Source organism: Erpetoichthys calabaricus, chromosome 2, assembly GCF_900747795.2.
Source record: "Erpetoichthys calabaricus chromosome 2, fErpCal1.3, whole genome shotgun sequence".
Taxonomy (NCBI): domain Eukaryota; kingdom Metazoa; phylum Chordata; class Cladistia; order Polypteriformes; family Polypteridae; genus Erpetoichthys; species Erpetoichthys calabaricus.
Genome location: NC_041395.2, coordinates 43319730 through 43339207, shown reverse-complemented (window position 1 = coordinate 43339207; position 19478 = coordinate 43319730). Strand labels below are relative to the sequence as shown.

Sequence of the window (19478 nt, the reverse complement as noted above, 5' to 3'; positions counted from 1 at the left end):
GTTTTCTAAAGCTTTGTGCCACGTTTTTGCTTTGGGGTACCTTGAGTACCATCCAGTTATGCACATGAGCAGGCACTGACTCTTGCCAGTGACCAGTGACAAACAAGCCTTTGGCCAGTGTAAAAATTTTATTTAATGTCTTATTTGTTGGAAGTGGCAAACCATCTACATAGGTCAAATGTGGAGATCTCTCTGTTTATGTTCTTTCACAGAGCTTCGAATACACTTTTCAAAGAAAAACAGATGAAGCTAATCATATTCTTGCCCTGTAATTGCATATTTCTCCAGGTCATAATGAATGATTAACTTTTTTAATTTTTTCCTTCATCTTCCTCCCTTCATCTTCTGTAATGGAAGCATTTTCTCACCTACTCTCGCCTTTTCTCTTTTTATCTTCCCTGATTTTATTCCCTCCTTCCTTCTTATGTTAACAAGTCTTTCCTTTTCAATTGAATACATGGTGTCACCAGTGCACCTGTTGTCACATTTCATTTGCAAAGCAGGTGAAGTTTATTCACAATCACTTATGCTTCTTAACTGGACACATTGATATCCTTGAAGCTTAATTAACTTGATGCTAGACTGCAGTGATTAAGTGTTCCCTTCACTGTATATAAATACTGTATTCTGTTATGCCATCTAAACAGTAGTTGTTATCCTTGAGTGGCAGAAGTTAAATATACCACAGATAAACAAAATCATGGTCAAGCAACAGAGCAAGTTGTTATAACTGATAACTGCAATACATTTCAACATAATTATTTTAGAGTTGTAAGCTGGGACTGATTTGGGAAGACTTGTTTAGTGCAGCGCTTTAAAACAGCTGCTTCACAAAAGAAGCAGGCAAGTAGAAAACAGAATCAAAGCAGCTGAAGTCAGGTTGGGATTGCTAGCAGCTCAAAAAACTGTCACTTTACTGTGAATAAACTGGTTTTATTGACAATATAAAAACAGGGCAGCTACTAGCTAGCTGTAGTTTGGCTGAATATACATAAGAAAAAAACAAAAATATGGCAACCTGGACCTCAGCTGCCAATACAGGTGAAGCAGATACCTTGGGTTTTGGTGAACACCACCACGTTCTGGCTGGATGGGTGACTGGGCAGACTGAAGACATCCAGTATCCTACTAGAAAAACAGCTAGACAAAAATAAGCCGACCTCACCAGACTGGACAGCTTTGCCAAATTCTGCAGTAGGGCCACAGCTCAGTGAGGGATGGGTGGCTAACACAGTGAAGGATAGTCTCTGATGAACAAGAAATGGACAACCGCTGCATAATCTGACAAAGCCAGCTGGAAGTATGTGTTCAGCACCCTCTAAATAGTGATTTGCTGCTTTAGCATGTAACTTTACTGCTTTTTCTATTGATAGTAAAATTTAGTTTTCATATGTGACTTTCCTCCAACAATTCAAAGTTGTTGTTTACTTAAAGTCAAGTTGAAATTTTACAACAGATCTGAAAGGACATCCTGCCAAAATATTTTTACATTAATGTAAACATTTTTGCATTTTCTAATTAGAATCTACTACTTAATATTTACTAAAATAATGAGGAATGTCTTTATGTTTGTTTTCTGGTCATGTAAAGAGTTGGAAGGAAAAGGGTTTAGTTTTATTTCAGTGTTCAGATATTCAAATGACTTACTGAACAATGACTTCTTTAATTTGAATATTTACCCTTTTTCAGATCATAAATGTACAAAGTGCTTAAAGCTACAAGAAGGTACGTATTTAAATATTTTCCATTCTTATTTATCTAAAGATGCTTGCTACTGAAATTAAAGCAGATAATAATAGCATGTTGTGCCTGGACTGTGGCATTGATGTAAAGTCAACTCCCAAGGTATTCTTAACATAATGAGCATTTTTAAAACAACATTTTCATTTACACCTGAAAATGTCTACGTGAGTCAGAAATGTGGTCAGTGGAGTCACCTGTACATCTTCTCAATTCAAACTGAACGAATAAAGAAATGCAGAGGATATGCAATAAATTTGTGAGCTCTTCTGATGTAAGCTAGGGTTTAATACTCAAGGCTGTTGAACGACAGAGGGCACAGGCCCAAATGGTGGAGTAAAACTAAATCATTGATGTAACCTAACAGTTGGATGCAGTTGGATTAGACCAATTCTTAGAAAAATTAGGATTTTGACTTTTGCATTTCAGATTTGGACCTTCCTTGGTTAGGATTGTCTTTTAGGTGTCTTCTTGTGTTTCGTTTGCTCTTTTGAGCTTTTCTTCATATACATTTTTAATAAATCTTTTATAAAGACTGTTTGCTTACCCTGTTTATACAAGCCAAAGATCAGATCTTTCCTGTTTTGGGGCTTTTATTATATATTTTGAGACTTTTAAGTTTATTGTGAAGCTAACATCTATTTTACATCTGCAAAGCCAGAGTCAGGCCACTGGATCTGTGATTAAGCTCCTTTAGGTTATGCCTTTTGCCAGACAGAAAAAGGAGGCCTGGCCTGACCTGTGAGACCTTTTGCAGAACCTTTGCAGGCCTCAATCCATTTTACTTTGGATAACAACTCCATATCATAAAACTATGCTGTGCTGTTACCATCAGTTGCCCTCATGCCAAGCCCAGTTCTTTGACATGTGTGTAAAGGCCCTCTGTTTCCAGGTGTTTCTCAGTCATCCTTGCTTATGGGTCCCCTGCAGTTTACAAGTTAGGGCCTGCCTGGTGATGCTGGGGTCCAGCTTTCTCAGAGTTGTGACCAAGCAAACCCCTTCTCCACTTGAGGATGTCCTCCACTGTGGGGCACTCCTGGATTTTCTACCACAGCTCCACATTGCTGATGGTCACTGGCCAGTGAATCCACAGGATATGACGTAAGCAGTAACTGATGAAGGTCTGGGTTTTCCTCAGAGTGACCTTTTGTTGTTTTCAGTGTCTCTGCTCCATAAAACAGCACAGACTTGACATTTGTGTTGATTAAACAAAGCTTGGTGGCTTGGCCAATGTCCTTGGAGTTCCAAATGCTCTTCAGTTGGATAAATGCTGCCCTTGCCTTGCTGATCCAGGTCTTGACATTTGCATCTATTCCACTTTTTGTGTCTACCATACTGGCACTGCACAGAATTTATTATTTTTCCTTGAGATTTAAGTCATAGCCCCACATAAATCAAAATTCAAAGAATGAGTTTACTAAGGTGACTCATTTACATGGAAAATGTCACCTTAAACACCAGTATGCATATGCATGCTTCTGAATTCTCTTGTGGCCAAAAGAAAAAAGAAAAAGAAATCAGGAAACTAAGCATTGCACATTGGTGTTGGTTTAGCATGTGTGTTTAACCCACAGGCCCACAGCATTTTTGAGATTTTGTTTTTGTTGAAAGTTGTATGTACTGTGCATATAAACCTGAGTCATGTTGGCTTGATATTGTCTGGGCATAGGTGTCTACAGAGAGATCCTGTGAGGGTCTCTGAATCCAGCAAGGGCTGTTAACACTCTGGGAGCTCACTTCTCATGTCATTAATGCTTATATACTTTAACTTTGGCAAAAAGATTCCTTTAAAATAGCTTGTTTTAATGATAATGACTTTGTACTTTGCAGTAGGTATTACTGTAAGAAGCCATTGGGAAAACAGTAATTGTTATAATGTGATCACTTTGTCAACTTTTTTAAGTTCCTGGTTACCTTTAAAAGTACATGTGTGATGTATTTTAGTGTTTAGGACTATGGAGGATTCATTTCCACCGTTTAAATTTAGTTTAACCTTTGTTTTAATGAGGTTAAATTATTTTTACATCTTTCCACTGCACTGTTTTCTGTCATCTGTGGGTGCCACCTTGGTAGGGTATGACTACTGACATTTGCTATGAAGGGACAATGAGAGCGTTTGACGAGTGACATCACTGTTGTAATTGTACCAAGGTCATTCATTTCACAACATTTTGTTTTCATTTTGCGGTTTAATAAAATAGAATTGATACATACTGTACTGCTCAACTAGGGTTTGGTGATTGACTTTCTTAGTTGAAATATTAAAAGAGCATTTCAAAGCGTTTCATGACCTCATGATTTGGGTTTGCAACATTTGGTTTCTCTGATTTTGACCAAAACCTGTTTATTTGCTATGTTTCATCTATCTGATCCTTTACTTTAGATACGTTGCCACCTACTTTTGGAATTTTACTTTCTGTTTTCTAATGTCTATAGTTCTTTTTTTTTCTACTTTCGGCTGCTCGCATTAGGGGTTGCCACAGCGGATCATCTTCTTTCATATCTTTCTGTCCTCTGCATCTGTTCTGTTACACCCATCACCTGCATGTCCTCCCTCACCACATCCATAAACCTTCTCTTAGACCTTCCTCTTTTTCTCTTGCCTGGCAGCTCTATTCTTATCATCCTTCTCCCAATATACTCAGCATCTCATCACATGTCCAAACCAACGCAATCTCGCCTCTCTGACTTTGTCTCCCAACCGTCCAACTTGAGTTGACCCTCTAATGTACTCATTTCTAATCCTATCCATCCTTGTCACACCCAATGCAAATCTTAGCATCTTTAACTCTGCCACCTCCAGCTCTGTCTCCTGCTTTCTAGTCAGTGCCACTGTCTCCAACCCATATAACATAGCTAGTCCCACTACCGTCCTGTAGACCTTCCCTTTCACTCTTGTTGATATCCGTCTGTCACAAATCACTCCTAACACTCTTCTGCACCCACTCCACCCTGCCTGCACTCTCTTTTTCACCTCTCTTCCACAATCCCCATCACTCTGTACTGTTGATCCCAAGTATTTAAACTCATCCACCTTCGCCAACTCTACTCCTTGCATCCTCACCATTCCACTGACCTCCCTCTCATTTACACACATGTATTCTGTCTTGTTCCTACTCACCTTCATTCCACTCCTCTCTAGAGCATATCTCCACCTCTCCAGGGTCTCCTCAACCTGCTCCCTACTATCGCTACAGATCACAATGTCATCAGCAAACATCATAGTCCACGGGGACTCCTGTCTAATCTCGTCTATCAACCTGTGCATCACCATTGCAAATAAGAAAGGGCTCAGAGCTGATCCCTGATGTAATCCCACCTCCACCTTGAATGCATCCGTCACTCCTACCGCAGATCTCACCACTGTCACACTTCCCTCATACATATCCTGTACAACTCTTACATACTTCTCTGCCACTCCCGACTTCCACGTACAATACCACAACTCCTCTCGAGGCACCCTGTCATATGATTTCTTCAGGTCCACAAAGACGCAATGCAACTCCTTCTGACCTTCTCTAAACTTCTCCATCAACACCCTCAGAGCAAACATTGCACCTGTGTTGCTCTTTCCTGGCATGAAACCATACTACTGCTCACTAATCATCACCTCACTTCTTAACCTAGTTTCTACTACTCTTTCCCATAACTTCATGCTGTGGCTCAACAATTTTATCTCCCTGTAGTTACTACAGTCCTGCACATCCCCCTTATTCATAAATATCGGTACCACTACACTTCTTTTCCACTTCTCAGGCATCCTCTCACTTTTCAAGATTCCATTAAACAATTTGGTTAAAAACTCCACTGCCATCTCTCCTAAACACCTCCATGCTTCCACAGGTATGTCATCTGGACCAATGGTTTTTCTATCCTTCATCCTCTTCATAGTTGTCCTTACTTCCTCCTTGCTAATCCTTTTCACATCCTGATTCACTATCTCCACATCATCCAACCTCTTCTCTCTCTCGTTCTCTTCATTCATCAGCCTCTCAAAGTACTCTTTCCATCTGCTCAACACACTCTCCTCGCTTGTGAGTACGTTTCCATCTTTATCCTTTTTTACCCTAACCTGCTGCACATTTTTCCCGGCTCGGTTCCTCTGTCTAGCCAATCAGTACAGGTCCTTTTCTCCCTCTTTAGTGTCCAACCTCTCATACAACTCATCGTACGCTTTTTCTTTAGCCTTCACCACCTCTCTCTTCACCTTGCGCCTTATCTCCTTGTACTCTTGTCTACTTACGGCTTCAAGGGAAGGGGGACACCACAGAAATTTTACATTGATAAATTTACCACAGACCTTATGGTGCTAAAGTGCAAGGTGCAGTTGAACCAGGTTCCACAAAAAGGGGATCACACATTAAATGAAAAAAATTACATACATACATATATATACTATAATGATGTATATTAATCCTGGGAATACAACAAAATTAGAATCTGGGGGGCACCAAAATCTTCTAAGTACTTAGGGCCTCTAAAGATCTTAATCTGGCAGATAGTGAAAAGTTTATGTTGTGAACAATGAACTCTTGCTAAGAAGAATATGTCTACAATTTGCTGGCAGGGTAATGGAAGCAAAGAGCCTCAGATTAGTTGTCAGTTGTTAAGTCAAGCTGAAGAGGTGGAAGTGGCCTAGGCCTGGACCTCAGGCTGAAGTGCTGATCTTCCTACACTGCATTGTGGATGTGAGCAGGAGTGAATCTGACAAAATGTTGTCAGCTCCCTTCTAAAGAAATCTTCTTGGGCTCATTACAGGCGAGATTTCTTTTTCCCAAGTTCAGTCATAAGTAACAGTATAACTGCTGGTATAGACATGGGTTCAACAGCAATTTAGGTAGACCCATATAAACTGGAGGTTTGTTTTTTTAAATATTTATTTAGTTTTCCTTTTGTGTTTTCCTCTATGTGGTTATTTATGCATAATAAATGTACCTTTATTAGTTTATTTTTGATTCCTTGATATTATTTTGGAAGTGGATGATTGCCCATAAGAGCCCCTTTTCTATCAAAACAAATGTCACTTTTTCAGTAGGCACAGTACAAACAACTGACATTTAATTTTAATATTCAGTCATTCTGGAACAAAAAAAAAAAGATTGTGAAACAGAAACAATGCTCCTTTTCTTTTTTAAATAACAAAATAATAATAATTAACAGATATCTGAAATAATTTTATTTTTTTCTAATCAATAGCTATTTAAGTAAAATATAAATGAAAGATAATATACATCTGTTTTCTTTTGTTTTTTCAGAATTGTTTAAAATTGTGAATGAAGTAGGTAAGATAATTTTGGCCTGCTTTCTGTTTTGCCCCTGAATCTGTTACTGCAGGTTTGACCCTGTATTATCTATGCATGTTTAAAATAATGGGATTCTCCACATATCTGTTCAAATTGAAGTATATTCAACATAAAAATTAAAAGGACGGAACCATGTTAATTGTCTATACATGTTTATTGTCTAATGTATACAGATCAGAACTGTGTTTACTCACATGAAAAATGGTAGTCATAACTTTTGGAAAGTACATGTGTGGTGCCATCCATGAGGTGCTGGACCTCCAAGTTCAAAATTAACGTAATAGTAAGGACGGAAAAAGTTATATGTTCTGGTCCAGGATGTTTTTATCTACTCATTAGGCAGCTTGTTTACTCCATTTTTGTTTTTATTTTACATAAACTTAAGACTTCTTTCCCCTTTCACTGAGAATATAGCATTTGTTTTCCACACTTTGTCCTGTTCCTATACATTTTATTTTAAAAAGCAAAATATTATAATGGCATTCAACTCAGTCAAATAAATAATAGTAATATAACAGATACAAATACCGTGTTTCCCCAAAAATAACACCGGGACTTATATTAATTTTTGCTACAAAAGATACACTAGGGCTTATTTTCAGGGGATATCTTATATTTATTCATGTGCAACAATATACATTTATCCAAATACAGTCATGTCATCTTCTGGAATATCGTTATAACTCTCCACATTCAAACCCTGAATTCCAGCTTGAATTTCTTGCTACTCCAGCCGCTTTTAGGATCCTCCAGGATCGATGTGCGTGCTTCGATGTTTGATGAATGGTTCGATGTGGTGAAGCAAAATCTGGTTGGGATTGCTAGCAGCTCAAAAAACTGTCACTTTACTGTGAATAAACTGGTTTCATTGACAATATAAAAACAGGGCAGCTACTAGCTAGCTGTAGTCTGGCTGAATATACATAAGAAAAAAACAAAAATATGGCAACCTGGACCTCAGCTGCCAATACAGGTGAAGCAGATACCTTGGGTTTTGGTGAACACCACCACCTTCTGGCTGGATGGGTGACTGGGCAGACTGAAGACATCCAGTATCCTACTAGAAAAACAGCTAGACAAAAATAAGCCGACCTCACCAGACTGGACAGCTTTGCCAAATTCTGCAGTAGGGCCACAGCTCAGTGAGGGATGGGTGGCTAACACAGTGCAGGATAGTCTCTGATGAGCAAGAAATGGACAACCGCTGCATAATCTGACAAAGCCAGCTGGAAGTATGTGTTCAGCACCCTCTAAATAGTGATTTGCTGCTTTAGCATGTAACTTTACTGCTTTTTCTATTGATAGCAAAATTTAGTTTTCATATGTGACTTTCCTCCAACAATTCAAAGTTGTTGTTTACTTAAAGTCAAGTTGAAATTTTACAACAGATCTGAGAGGACATCCTGCCAAAATATTTTTACATTAATGTAAACATTTTTGCATTTTCTAATTAGAATCTACTACTTAATATTTATTAAAATAACGAGGAATGTCTTTATGTTTGTTTTCTGGTCATGTAAAAAGTTGAAAGGAAAAGGGTTTAGTTTTATTTCAGTGTTCAGATATTCAAATGACTTACTGAACAATGACTTCTTTAATTTGAATATTTACCCTTTTTCAGATCATAAATGTACAAAGTGCTTAAAGCTACAAGAAGGTACGTATTTAAATATTTTCCATTCTTATTTATCTAAAGATGCTTGCTACTGAAATTAAAGCAGATAATAATAGCATGTTGTGCCTGGACTGTGGCATTGATGTAAAGTCAACTCCCAAGGTATTCTTAACATAATGAGCATTTTTAAAACAACATTTTCATTTACACCTGAAAATGTCTACGTGAGTCAGAAATGTGGTCAGTGGAGTCACCTGTACATCTTCTCAATTCAAACTAAACCAATAAAGAAATGCAGAGATATGCAATAAATTTGTGAGCTCTTCTGATGTAAGCTAGGGTTTAATACTCAAGAAGGTGAATTTCTGAATGGGGAGAGGCCAAGGCTGTTGAACGACAGAGGGCACAGGCCCAAATGATGGAGTGAAACTAAATCATTGATGTAACCTAACAGTTGGATCCAGTTGAAACAGACCAATTCTTAGAAAAATTAGGATTTAGATTTTTGCATTTCGGATTTGGACCTTCCTTGGTTAGGATTGTCTTTTAGGTGTCTCCTTGTGTTTCGTTTGCTCTTTTGAGCTTTTCTTCATATATTTTTTTAATAAATCTTTTATAAAGACTGTTTGCTTACCCTGTTTATACAAGCCAAAGATCAGAGGTCATCTTTCCTGTTTTGGGGCTTTTATTGTATATTTTGAGACTTTTAAGTTTATTGTGAAGCTAACATCTATTTTACATCTGCAAAGCCAGAGTCAGGCCACTGGATCTGTGATTAAGCTCCTTTAGGTTATGCCTTTTGACAGACAGGAAAAGGAGGCCTGGCCTGACCTGTGAGACCTTTTGCAGAACCTTTGCAGGCCTCAATCCATTTTACTTTGGATAACAACTCCATATCATAAAGCTATGCTGTGCTGTTACCATCAGTTTCCCTCATGCCAAGCCCAGTTCTATGGCATGTGTGTCAAGGCCCTTTGTTTCCAGTTGTTTCTCAGTCATCCTTGCTTATGGGTCCCCTGCAGTTTACAAGTTAGGGCCTGCCTGGTGATGCTGGGGTCCAGCTTTCTCAGAGTTGTGACCAAGCTAACCCCTTCTCCACTTGAGGATGTCCTCCACTGTGGGGCACTCCTGGGTTTTCTACCACAGCTCCACATTGCTGATGGTCACCGGCCAGTGAATCCACAGGATATGACGTAAGCAGTAACTGATGAAGGTCTGGGTTTTCCTCAGAGTGACCTTTTGTTGTTTTCAGTGTCTCTGCTCCATATAACAGCACAGACTTGACATTTGTGTTGATTAAACAAAGCTTGGTGGTTTGGCCAATGTCCTTGGAGTTCCAAATGCTCTTCAGTTGGATAAATGCTGCCCTTGCCTTGCTGATCCAGGTCTTTACATTTGCATCTATTCCACTTTTTGTGTCTACCACACTGGCACTGCACAGAATTTATTATTTTTCCTTGAGATTTAAGTCATAACCCCACATAAATCAAAATTCAATGAATGAGTTTACTAAGCTGACTCATTTACATGGAAAATGTGACTTTAAACACCAGTATGCACATGCATGCTTCTGAATTCTCTTGTGGCCAAAAGAAAAAAGAAAAAGAAATCAGGAAACTAAGCATTGCACATTGGTGTTGGTTTAGCATGTGTGTTTAACCCACAGGCCCACAGCATTTTTGAGATTTTGTTTTTGTTGAAAGTTGTATGTACTGTGCATATAAACATGAGTCATGTTGGCTTGATATTGTCTGGGCATAGGTGTCTACAGAGAGATCCTGTGAGGGTCTCTGAATCCAGCAAGGGCTGGTAACTCTCTGGGAGCTCACTTCTCATGTCATTAATGCTTATATACTTTAACTTTGGCAAAAAGATTCCTTTAAAATAGCTTGTTTTAATGATAATGACTTTGTACTTTGCAGTAGGTATTACTGTAAGAAGCCATTGGAAAAACAGTAATTGTTATAATGTGATCACTTTGTCAAAGTTCCTGGTTACCTTTAAAAGTACATGTGTGATGTACTTTGGTGTTTAGGACTATGGAGGATTCATTTCCACCGTTTAAATTTAGTTTAACCTTTGTTTTAATGAGGTTAAATTATTTTTACATCTTTCCACTGCACTGTTTTCTGTCATCTGTGGGTGCCACCTTGGTAGGGTATGACTACTGACATTTGCTATGAAGGGACAATGAGAGCGTTTGACGAGTGACATCACTGTTGTAATTGTACCAAGGTCATTCATTTCACAACATTTTGTTTTCATTTTGCGGTTTAATAAAATAGAATTGATACATACTGTACTGCTCAACTAGGGTTTGGTGATTGACTTTCTTAGTTGAAATATTAAAAGAGCATTTCACAGAGTTTCATGACCTCATGATTTGGGTTTGCAACATTTAGTTTTTCTGATTTTGACCAAAACCTGTTTATTTGCTATGTTTCATCTATCTGATCCTTTACTTTAGATACGCTGCCACCTACTTTTGGAATTTTACTTTCTGTTTTCTAATGTCTATAGTTCTTCTTCTTCTACTTTTGGCTGCTCCCGTTAGGGGTTGCCACAGCGGATCATCTTCTTCCATATCTTTCTGTCCTCTGCATCTGTTCTGTTACACCCATCACCTGCATGTCCTCTCTCATCACATCCATAAACCTTCTCTTAGACCTTCCTCTTTTTCTCTTGCCTGGCAGCTCTATCCTTACCATCCTTCTCCCAATATACTCAGCATCTCATCTCTGCACATGTCCAAACCAACGCAATCTCGCCTCTCTGAATTTGTCTCCCAACCGTCCACCTTGAGCTGACCCTCTAATGTACTCATTTCTAATCCTATCCATCATCGTCACACCAAGTGCAAATCGTAGCATCTTTAACTCTGCCACCTCCAGCTCTGTCTGCTGCTTTCTAGTCAGTGCCACTGTCTCCCACCCATATAACATAGCTGGTCTCACTACTGTCCTGTAGACCTTCCCTTTCACTCTTGCTGATATCCGTCTGTCACAAATCACTCCTAACACTCTTCTGCACCCACTCCACCCTGCCTGCGCTATCTTTTTCACCTCTCTTCCACAATCCCCATCACTCTGTACTGTTGATCCCAAGTATTTAAACTCATCCACCTTCGCCAACTCTACTCCTTGCATCCTCACCATTCCACTGACCTCCCTCTCATTTACACACATGTATTCTGTCTTGTTCCTACTCATCTTCATTCCTCTCCTCTCTAGAGCATATCTCCACCTCTCCAGGGTCTCCTCAACCTGCTCCCTACTATCGCTACAGATCACAATGTCATCAGCAAACATCATCTCCACGGGGACTCCTGTCTAATCTCTTCTGTCAACCTGTCCATCACCGTTGCAAATAAGAAAGGGCTCAGAGCCGATCCCTGATGTAATCCCACCTGCACCTTGAATGCTTCTGTCACTCCTACCGCAGACCTCACCACTGCCACACTTCCCTCATACATATCCTGTACAACTCTTACATACTTCTCTGCCACTTCCGACTTCCTCGTACAATACCACAACTCCTCTCGAGGCACCCTGTTATATGATTTCTTCAGGTCCACAAAGACGCAATGCAACTCATTGTGGCCTTCTCTAAACTTCTCCATCAACACCCTCAGAGCAAACATCATATTTGTGGTGCTCTTTCTTGGCATGAAACCATACTGCTGCTCACTAATCATCACCTCACTTCTTAACCTAGCTTCCACTACTCTTTCCAATAACTTCATGCTGTGGCTCATCAATTTTATTCCCCTGTAGTTACTACAGTCCTGCACATCCCCCTTATTCATAAATATCGGCACCACTACACTTCTTTTCCACTCCTTAGGCATCCTCTCACTTTCCAAGATTCCATTAAACAATCTGGTTAAAAACTCTACTGCCATCTCTCCTAAACACCTCCATGCTTCTACAGGTATGTCATCTGGACCAACGGCTTTTCCATCCTTCATCCTCTTCATAGCTGCCCTTACTTCCTCCATACTAATCCGTTGCACTTCCTGATTTACTATCTCCACATCATCCAACCTCTTCTCTCTCTCGTTCTCTTCATTCTTAAGCCTCTCAAAGTACTCTTTACATCTGCTCAACACACTCTCCTTGCTTGTGAGTATGTTTCCATCTTTATTCTTTATTACCCTAACCTGCTGCACATTTTTCCCAGCTCGGTCCCTCTGTCTAGCCAATCGGTACAGGTCCTTTTCTCCCTCTTGAGTGTCCAACCTCTAATACAACTCATTGTACGCTTTTTCTTTAGACTTCACCACATCTCTCTTCACCTTGCACCTTATCTCCTTGTACTCTTGTCTACTTAGGGCTTCAAGGGAAGGGGGGCAATTTTACATTGATAAATTTACCATGGACCTTATGGTGCTAAAGTGCAAGGTGCAGTTGAACCAGGTTCCACAAAAAGGGGATCACACATTAAATGAAAAAAATTACATACATACATATATATACTGTATACAGTACTATAATGATATATATTAATCCTGGGAATATAACATAATTAGAATCTGGGGGGCACCAAAATCTTCTAAGTACATAGGGCCTCTAAAGATCTTAATCTGGCAGATAGTGAAAAGTTTATGTTGTGAACAATGAAGTCTTGCTAAGAAGAATATGTCTACAATTTTCCGGCAGGGTAATGGAAGCAAAGAGCCTCAGATTAGTTGTCAGTTGTTAAGTCAAGCTGAAGAGGTGGAAGCGGCCTAGGCCTGGACCTCAGGCTGAAGTGCTGATCTTCCTACACTGCATTGTGGATGTGAGCAGGAGTGAATCTGACAAAATGTTGTCAGCTCCCTTCTGATGAAATCTTCTTGGGCTCATTACAGGCGAGATTTCTTTTTCCCAAGTTCAGTCATAAGTAACAGTATAACTGCTGGTATAGACATGGGTTCAACAGCAATTTAGGTAGACCCATATAAACTGGAGGTTTGTTTTTTAAATATTTATTTAGTTTTCCTTTTGTGTTTTCCTCTATGTGGTTACTTATGTGTAATAAATATACCATTATTAGTTCAATTTTGATTCCTTGATATTATTTTGGAAGTGGATGATTGCCCATAAGAGCCCCTTTTCTATCAAAACAAATGTCACTATTTCAGTAGGCACAGTACAAACAACTGACATTTAATTTTAATATTCAGTCATTCTGGAACAAAAAATAAAGACTGTGAAACAGAAACAATGCTCCTTTTCTTTTTTAAATAACAAAATAATAATATTAACAGATATCTGAAATAATTTTCTTTTTATTCTAATCAATAGCTATTTAAGTAAAATATAAATGAAAGATAATATACATCTGTTTTCTTTTGTTTTTTCAGAATTGTTTAAAATTGTGAATGAAGTAGGTAAGATAATTTTGGCCTGCTTTCTGTTTTGCCCCTGAATCTGTTACTGCAGGTTTGACCCTGTATTATCTATGCATGTTTAAAATAATGGGATTCTCCACATATCTGTTCAATTTGAAGTATATTCAACATAAAAATTAAAAGCACGGAACCATGTTACTTGTCTATACATGTTTATTGTCTAATGTATACAGATCAGAACTGTGTTTACTCACATGAAAAATGGTAGTCATAACTTTTGGAAAGTACATGTGTGGTGCCATCCATGAGGTGCTGGACCTCCAAGTTCAAAATTAACGTGATAGTAAGGACGGAAAAAGTTATATGTTCTGGTCCAGGATGTTTTTATCTACTCATTAGGCAGCTTGTTTACTCCATTTTTGTTTTTATTTTACATAAACTTAAGACTTCTTTCCCCTTTCACTGAGAATATAGCATTTGTTTTCCACACTTTGTCCTGTTCCTATACATTTTATTTTAAAAAGCAAAATATTATAATGGCATTCAACTCAGTCAAATAAATAATAGTAATATAACAGATACAAATACCGTGTTTCCCCAAAAATAACACCGGGACTTATATTAATTTTTGCTACAAAAGATACACTAGGGCTTATTTTCAGGGGATATCTTATATTTATTCATGTGCAACAATATACATTTATCCAAATACAGTCATGTCATCTTCTGGAATATCGTTATAACTCTCCATATTCAGACCCTGAATTCCAGCTTGAATTTCTTGCTACTCCAGCCGCTTTTAGGATCCTCCAGGATCGGTGTGCGTGCTTTGATGTTTGATGAATGGTTTGATGTGGTGAAGCAAAATGCCGACATACAAATGTATTCATGTTGCTTTTATATTCAAGTTTCGCATATTCCCCAAAGTAATGACACGATACATTTTAAAAGTCTTACATCTTCTCTGCCGTATTTATTTATTTATTTTTTTGCACCTTCAGAATACCATCAAACTGTACGGCGGTGTATTTGAGCCACAGAGAAAAAAAAATAAGGACATAATGAAAATGTCTATTTTGTGATTAAAGTGGAAATTTTGGCTTTAAACTCAAAATGCCCACTTTAATCTCGTAGTTTACTTTATCATTAAAGTAGACTGTCGTAAACTTCATCTTAAAACCGACCCAGTTGTCAATCAATTAGGTGCTTCTGGGGCTTCCTCCTGACCTGACAGCAGCGGCAAGCAGCAATAGATCTCCGCATAGAACACATTAAATTTACCTCATCCAGGAATTTTGTTTCTTGCGGCTGATGCTTGCTGGAATGGGTGCATCCCCGAATTGATGGATGTAATCATTAAACATTAAACATCCTTTTCAGAGATATTGTGGCAAGGTGTCCTCGGAATTTAATGGCTGTTTTGGGCACACGCGTCACATTGCATGAAGTATAAACCTGGCCTTAGGCGCCTTACGCTTCTGCTGACGATCTTGACTAGGGCTTATTTTTGGGGTAGGACTTATATTACAGAGCTGCCTGAAAATCATGCTAGGGCTTATTTTTGGAGTAGGTATTATTTTCGGGGAAACACAGTATTTACTTTGAAATGAATATGGGAAAAATAAAGGAAAAATAGAAATACAAAGAAAAAAGAACAATGATGCAGGAGCTAGAACAAGCGCTCTAAAGTTGAATCTTGCCCTGGATACATTTTAGACAATTTAAAAAGAGATAAATGTGATTGATGGAAGATTTTTAGTTGAGTTATAGAATGCTTGGCACATATAGGACTAGAGTGTATTCTCTATATGGCTGAGTTCCACTTCTTTTCTGATGTGCCAATTGTAAACTCCCTTTCACACTGTTCCCTAAGACCTTTGATGGGTAGGTTCTTCAAAATATTTATATGCATTGTTAAAATGCTCCCTGAGTCTTCATCAAGACTAACCAGAAAGTTCTATGAGGTTAATATGGGAGCAAGAAGTGCAAAGTTGGGTAGGATTCTTTTAACAAAATTTATAATTTGCATACTTTATTAAAAAAAGTGTGTAACTGGTAAGCTAAATTTGGAGCATAAGAGTTCATAAAAAGCAAATATATTGTCTCTATAAAGAAAATGATAAAAAATGTCCCAAGGGTGTAAGAGGTAGAGGGAAAATTGCTACTAGGATTAAAAAGGCAAAAATAAAGAGTGATTTAAATTTCTTGGAGTAAATTTCACCCTACTCAAGAGGGCTTACGCCTTTTCTCCTTTAGTTATCTGAAGAAATCCTACAGGCCAGGAATAGTACAAGAACAAGTTAACAGTTTTTGCATCTACTTTGTTCTTTCATCCACTAGTGTTGATATTAGAAACCAAATATTTTCTAAATGGACTTAGGAAATTCTGTCATATTTTCAACTACTTTATCCCCAATGAAAGTAGACACCCATTTAAAATAACATTGATATACAGTATTGTAACATTTCTCTTGCATAAATAGGGAAGCCTTCACAACTTTTGTAAATAGTATATCTCTACAGTATTTAAGTTATACTCATCGCCATCTCTAGGATCAAGTCAACTTCCTTTTATTTTTCTAACATTACATTTTGGTACATGTGCATATCCTTGCAATTTGCTTGTGTTTATTTATAATGCTTTTATAATTAAAGCAAGCAATGCTGAATGTTTTACTGATTTTATTTTGGCTTATTCCTTGCAAGTTTGTCATTTCAAAGTTATCTTGTAAACTTTTACGGCTATTATTCATTACCTTACATGGACTTCCAATAGGAATGCAGTGTCCAGTAGATAGATTGTTAGATAAAACTTGATCTTGACTTTTTTTTTCTCTTCTACTCTTTCTTAGAGGAAAAGGGAATCATTCTTGACTCAGGTATGGTTTGACATTCTGCTTTTAACAGTTTGTGGTGACTGCTAATGATATTCATACTGAACTTACATTTCATTCTCTTTTAACCAGTGTGGAATTCCTATCTGGAAAATGAAGGTAAACTGTGCAATTTTGAGCAATTTATTATTTTTTAAATGTGATACATGTGTAAAATAAGTGTTTCTTACTGATTTGTATAACTGGTATACTTTACAGTGTATTCTTCTGTCATTGATTTGTACATTTATTTACTGAATTCTGCTCATTTCTCTTAACAGTTGATATAATCCTGCCCAGAGCAGAACACCTTGAGATTTCAGAGTCTGCAGATTCATTACATGTTAGGTTGCCACAAAGTACACAAGGACAAGGCAACTGGCCCTGCATTATAGGCAATGCCTTGTCACCTGAAAGGAGTCACTACTGGGAGGTGGAAGTTGGTGAAAAAAGCAGCTGGGCGATTGGAGTGGCATCTGGGAGCAAAAAAGAGAGCAAATGCATTCCTGATACTCCAGAAGGTGGATTTTGGATCATTCAGCTGTGTAAGGGAAAGAGCCTTGAAGCTGTCTCCAGTAAAGTCATTAGACTTCAAAAAGAAAAACCCAGGAATGTGGGAGTGTACCTGAATGGGAATTACCTGTCCTTTTACAACGCAGAAAACAAACAACGCATTCAAAGATTTGAGATTAAACAGTATGAAAAATTACATCCAATTTTTAGTCCAGGATTACATGACAGAGGTCCTCTGATCATCAAAAAAAGAGCATAGCACCGAGTTGAGTAACTTATGAATCTGTTTCTCAGTTTCAGATATTAAAATTAATTTAAGCTCTTAAAAGTTGTCAGTCTTCACTCGTGCACACATCCGCACTTGCAATCCACTCATCAGTGTAGAACTGCTTATTAACTAAAATGAATATCTTTTGGAAATGGCAGGAAAAAAAAATATCCTGAAGGAAGGACATGTAGATACGAAGAGAACATGCAGACTCCACACACACACTGATTAGACATATGTAGTTTCCAAACTGAGGATGCTGAATCTGTGAGACAAATTCTTGTTGCCTCATTTTCAGATAAGCTCTTTAATATTCAGTGGGCATTAACATTTGTTTTCATTGTGAAATTAAGTCTATCGAAGCATGTTTTTTTTTATTAGCCAAACAATAATTTTTTTATGTAAAGTAAATCTAACACAGTTTATAAATTATGATATTTAATGTTTTTTGGTAACATCTCTAGTAATAATTTGCAGTTTTCACACCAAAGCAGGTTTGAGGCTTATAATATTCATGGATATGAGATGTCTTTAAATAATATTTAGCATATATCAACATAGAGTGGTTTTGAATATAATTATTAATGTTTATTTGCACATATATACATTTTTATGTCAATGTAAATTCTGTAAGACATTATATTTAGAAATCTCTCTATGTGATCTAAGCCTATTTAATAATAAGATGCTCTCTAAGAATAAGTTGAACAAAATTAAATTAAAATCATTATTTAGCATTTAGTGTCATCTGATATTTTAGATTAAATTGTCTGTTTCAGTTAATAAGAAGATTTGGTTAGGTTTCTATAGGCATTGGTTAAAATTATCATTTTATCTGCTAAAGTAATTATTCCCTATACTCAGTATATTAAGTTGTCCTTGTTATTCAGAAATATTTGTTTGTTGTAAGGTTTTCCTCTTATTAAGTGCCATAAAGATAGGGCCCTATATTAACTTGTACATAGATAATGTTTTTCATTTTACTATCCCTGCCTAATTTTGTTTTCGAGATAAAGAAATAAAATACCACTAGATATTTCAGACATTAACATCAGTCATGTACCTTGACACCTCTGCTTGTTATTAATTTCAATGAATACCAATGAAGTCAGATTATAGAAAAATCATATTTTATAGTGCATTCTGAGAAAAAATGATATGCATAACTATGGAATGAATTTAATTTGGTCACTTCAGTGCTCATCAAGAAATATTCAGCCATCAGTTTGATGATTTTAACTGTACATAAAGCATCTTTGTAGCACTGCTACAGTAAATTTTACCTTTCCAGAACATCCCTATATACTTTACATCAATTAATCTTTAAGAGGTCAGCCTCATTATAAAATTATTTATCTGGAATTCAGAAGAGCCACACATCAAAAATGAGACACAGATCCAAAGCACAAAGTGGCCCTGCACTATACAATTTTCAGTTTTATTACTGTACTGCTACTATACAGCAGAATAAAATATACAATAACATTTTAGAAATTGGCAGAAATTCAAAAATCTACACCAGCTTTATTTGCAATGGAAAATAAATTCTGTTCATCATCTTATTTGCATGGTGTTCTCTGCTGCAATCAATACAAATTACCTCCAATAGTGAACAACTCAGTCACCCAATAATTACTAAAAATGCAAAACCAATGTAGGAGACATTTTGGGATAGAGACACTCTTTCAAAGCTTCCTAACATTCTCAGTATTTAACTTACAGAAACACTGAGACACTGTACAAATCTGTACATTGAAAATGTATTTATACCTTTTTGACAATTCAACTCCAAATTTAATCTTTCAGCTGCATGCATTGTTTTTCCTATATACAA

General features: G+C 37.4%; 1 protein-coding gene across 1 annotated transcript in view; it reads left to right on the top strand.

The window, feature by feature from the left end:
• The window catches only part of LOC114669641 (E3 ubiquitin-protein ligase TRIM39-like), a 100811-nt gene extending 83176 nt beyond the window's left edge, over positions 1 to 17635 (top strand). Inside the window, exons 11-17 of the mRNA XM_051922479.1 lie at positions 1690 to 1725; positions 6996 to 7022; positions 8665 to 8700; positions 14003 to 14029; positions 16843 to 16869; positions 16957 to 16983; positions 17145 to 17635. Of these exons, the coding sequence (XP_051778439.1) occupies positions 1690 to 1725; positions 6996 to 7022; positions 8665 to 8700; positions 14003 to 14029; positions 16843 to 16869; positions 16957 to 16983; positions 17145 to 17635 (671 nt within the window). The remainder of the gene's footprint in view (positions 1 to 1689; positions 1726 to 6995; positions 7023 to 8664; positions 8701 to 14002; positions 14030 to 16842; positions 16870 to 16956; positions 16984 to 17144) is intronic.
• The last annotated feature ends 1843 nt before the right edge of the window (positions 17636 to 19478 follow it).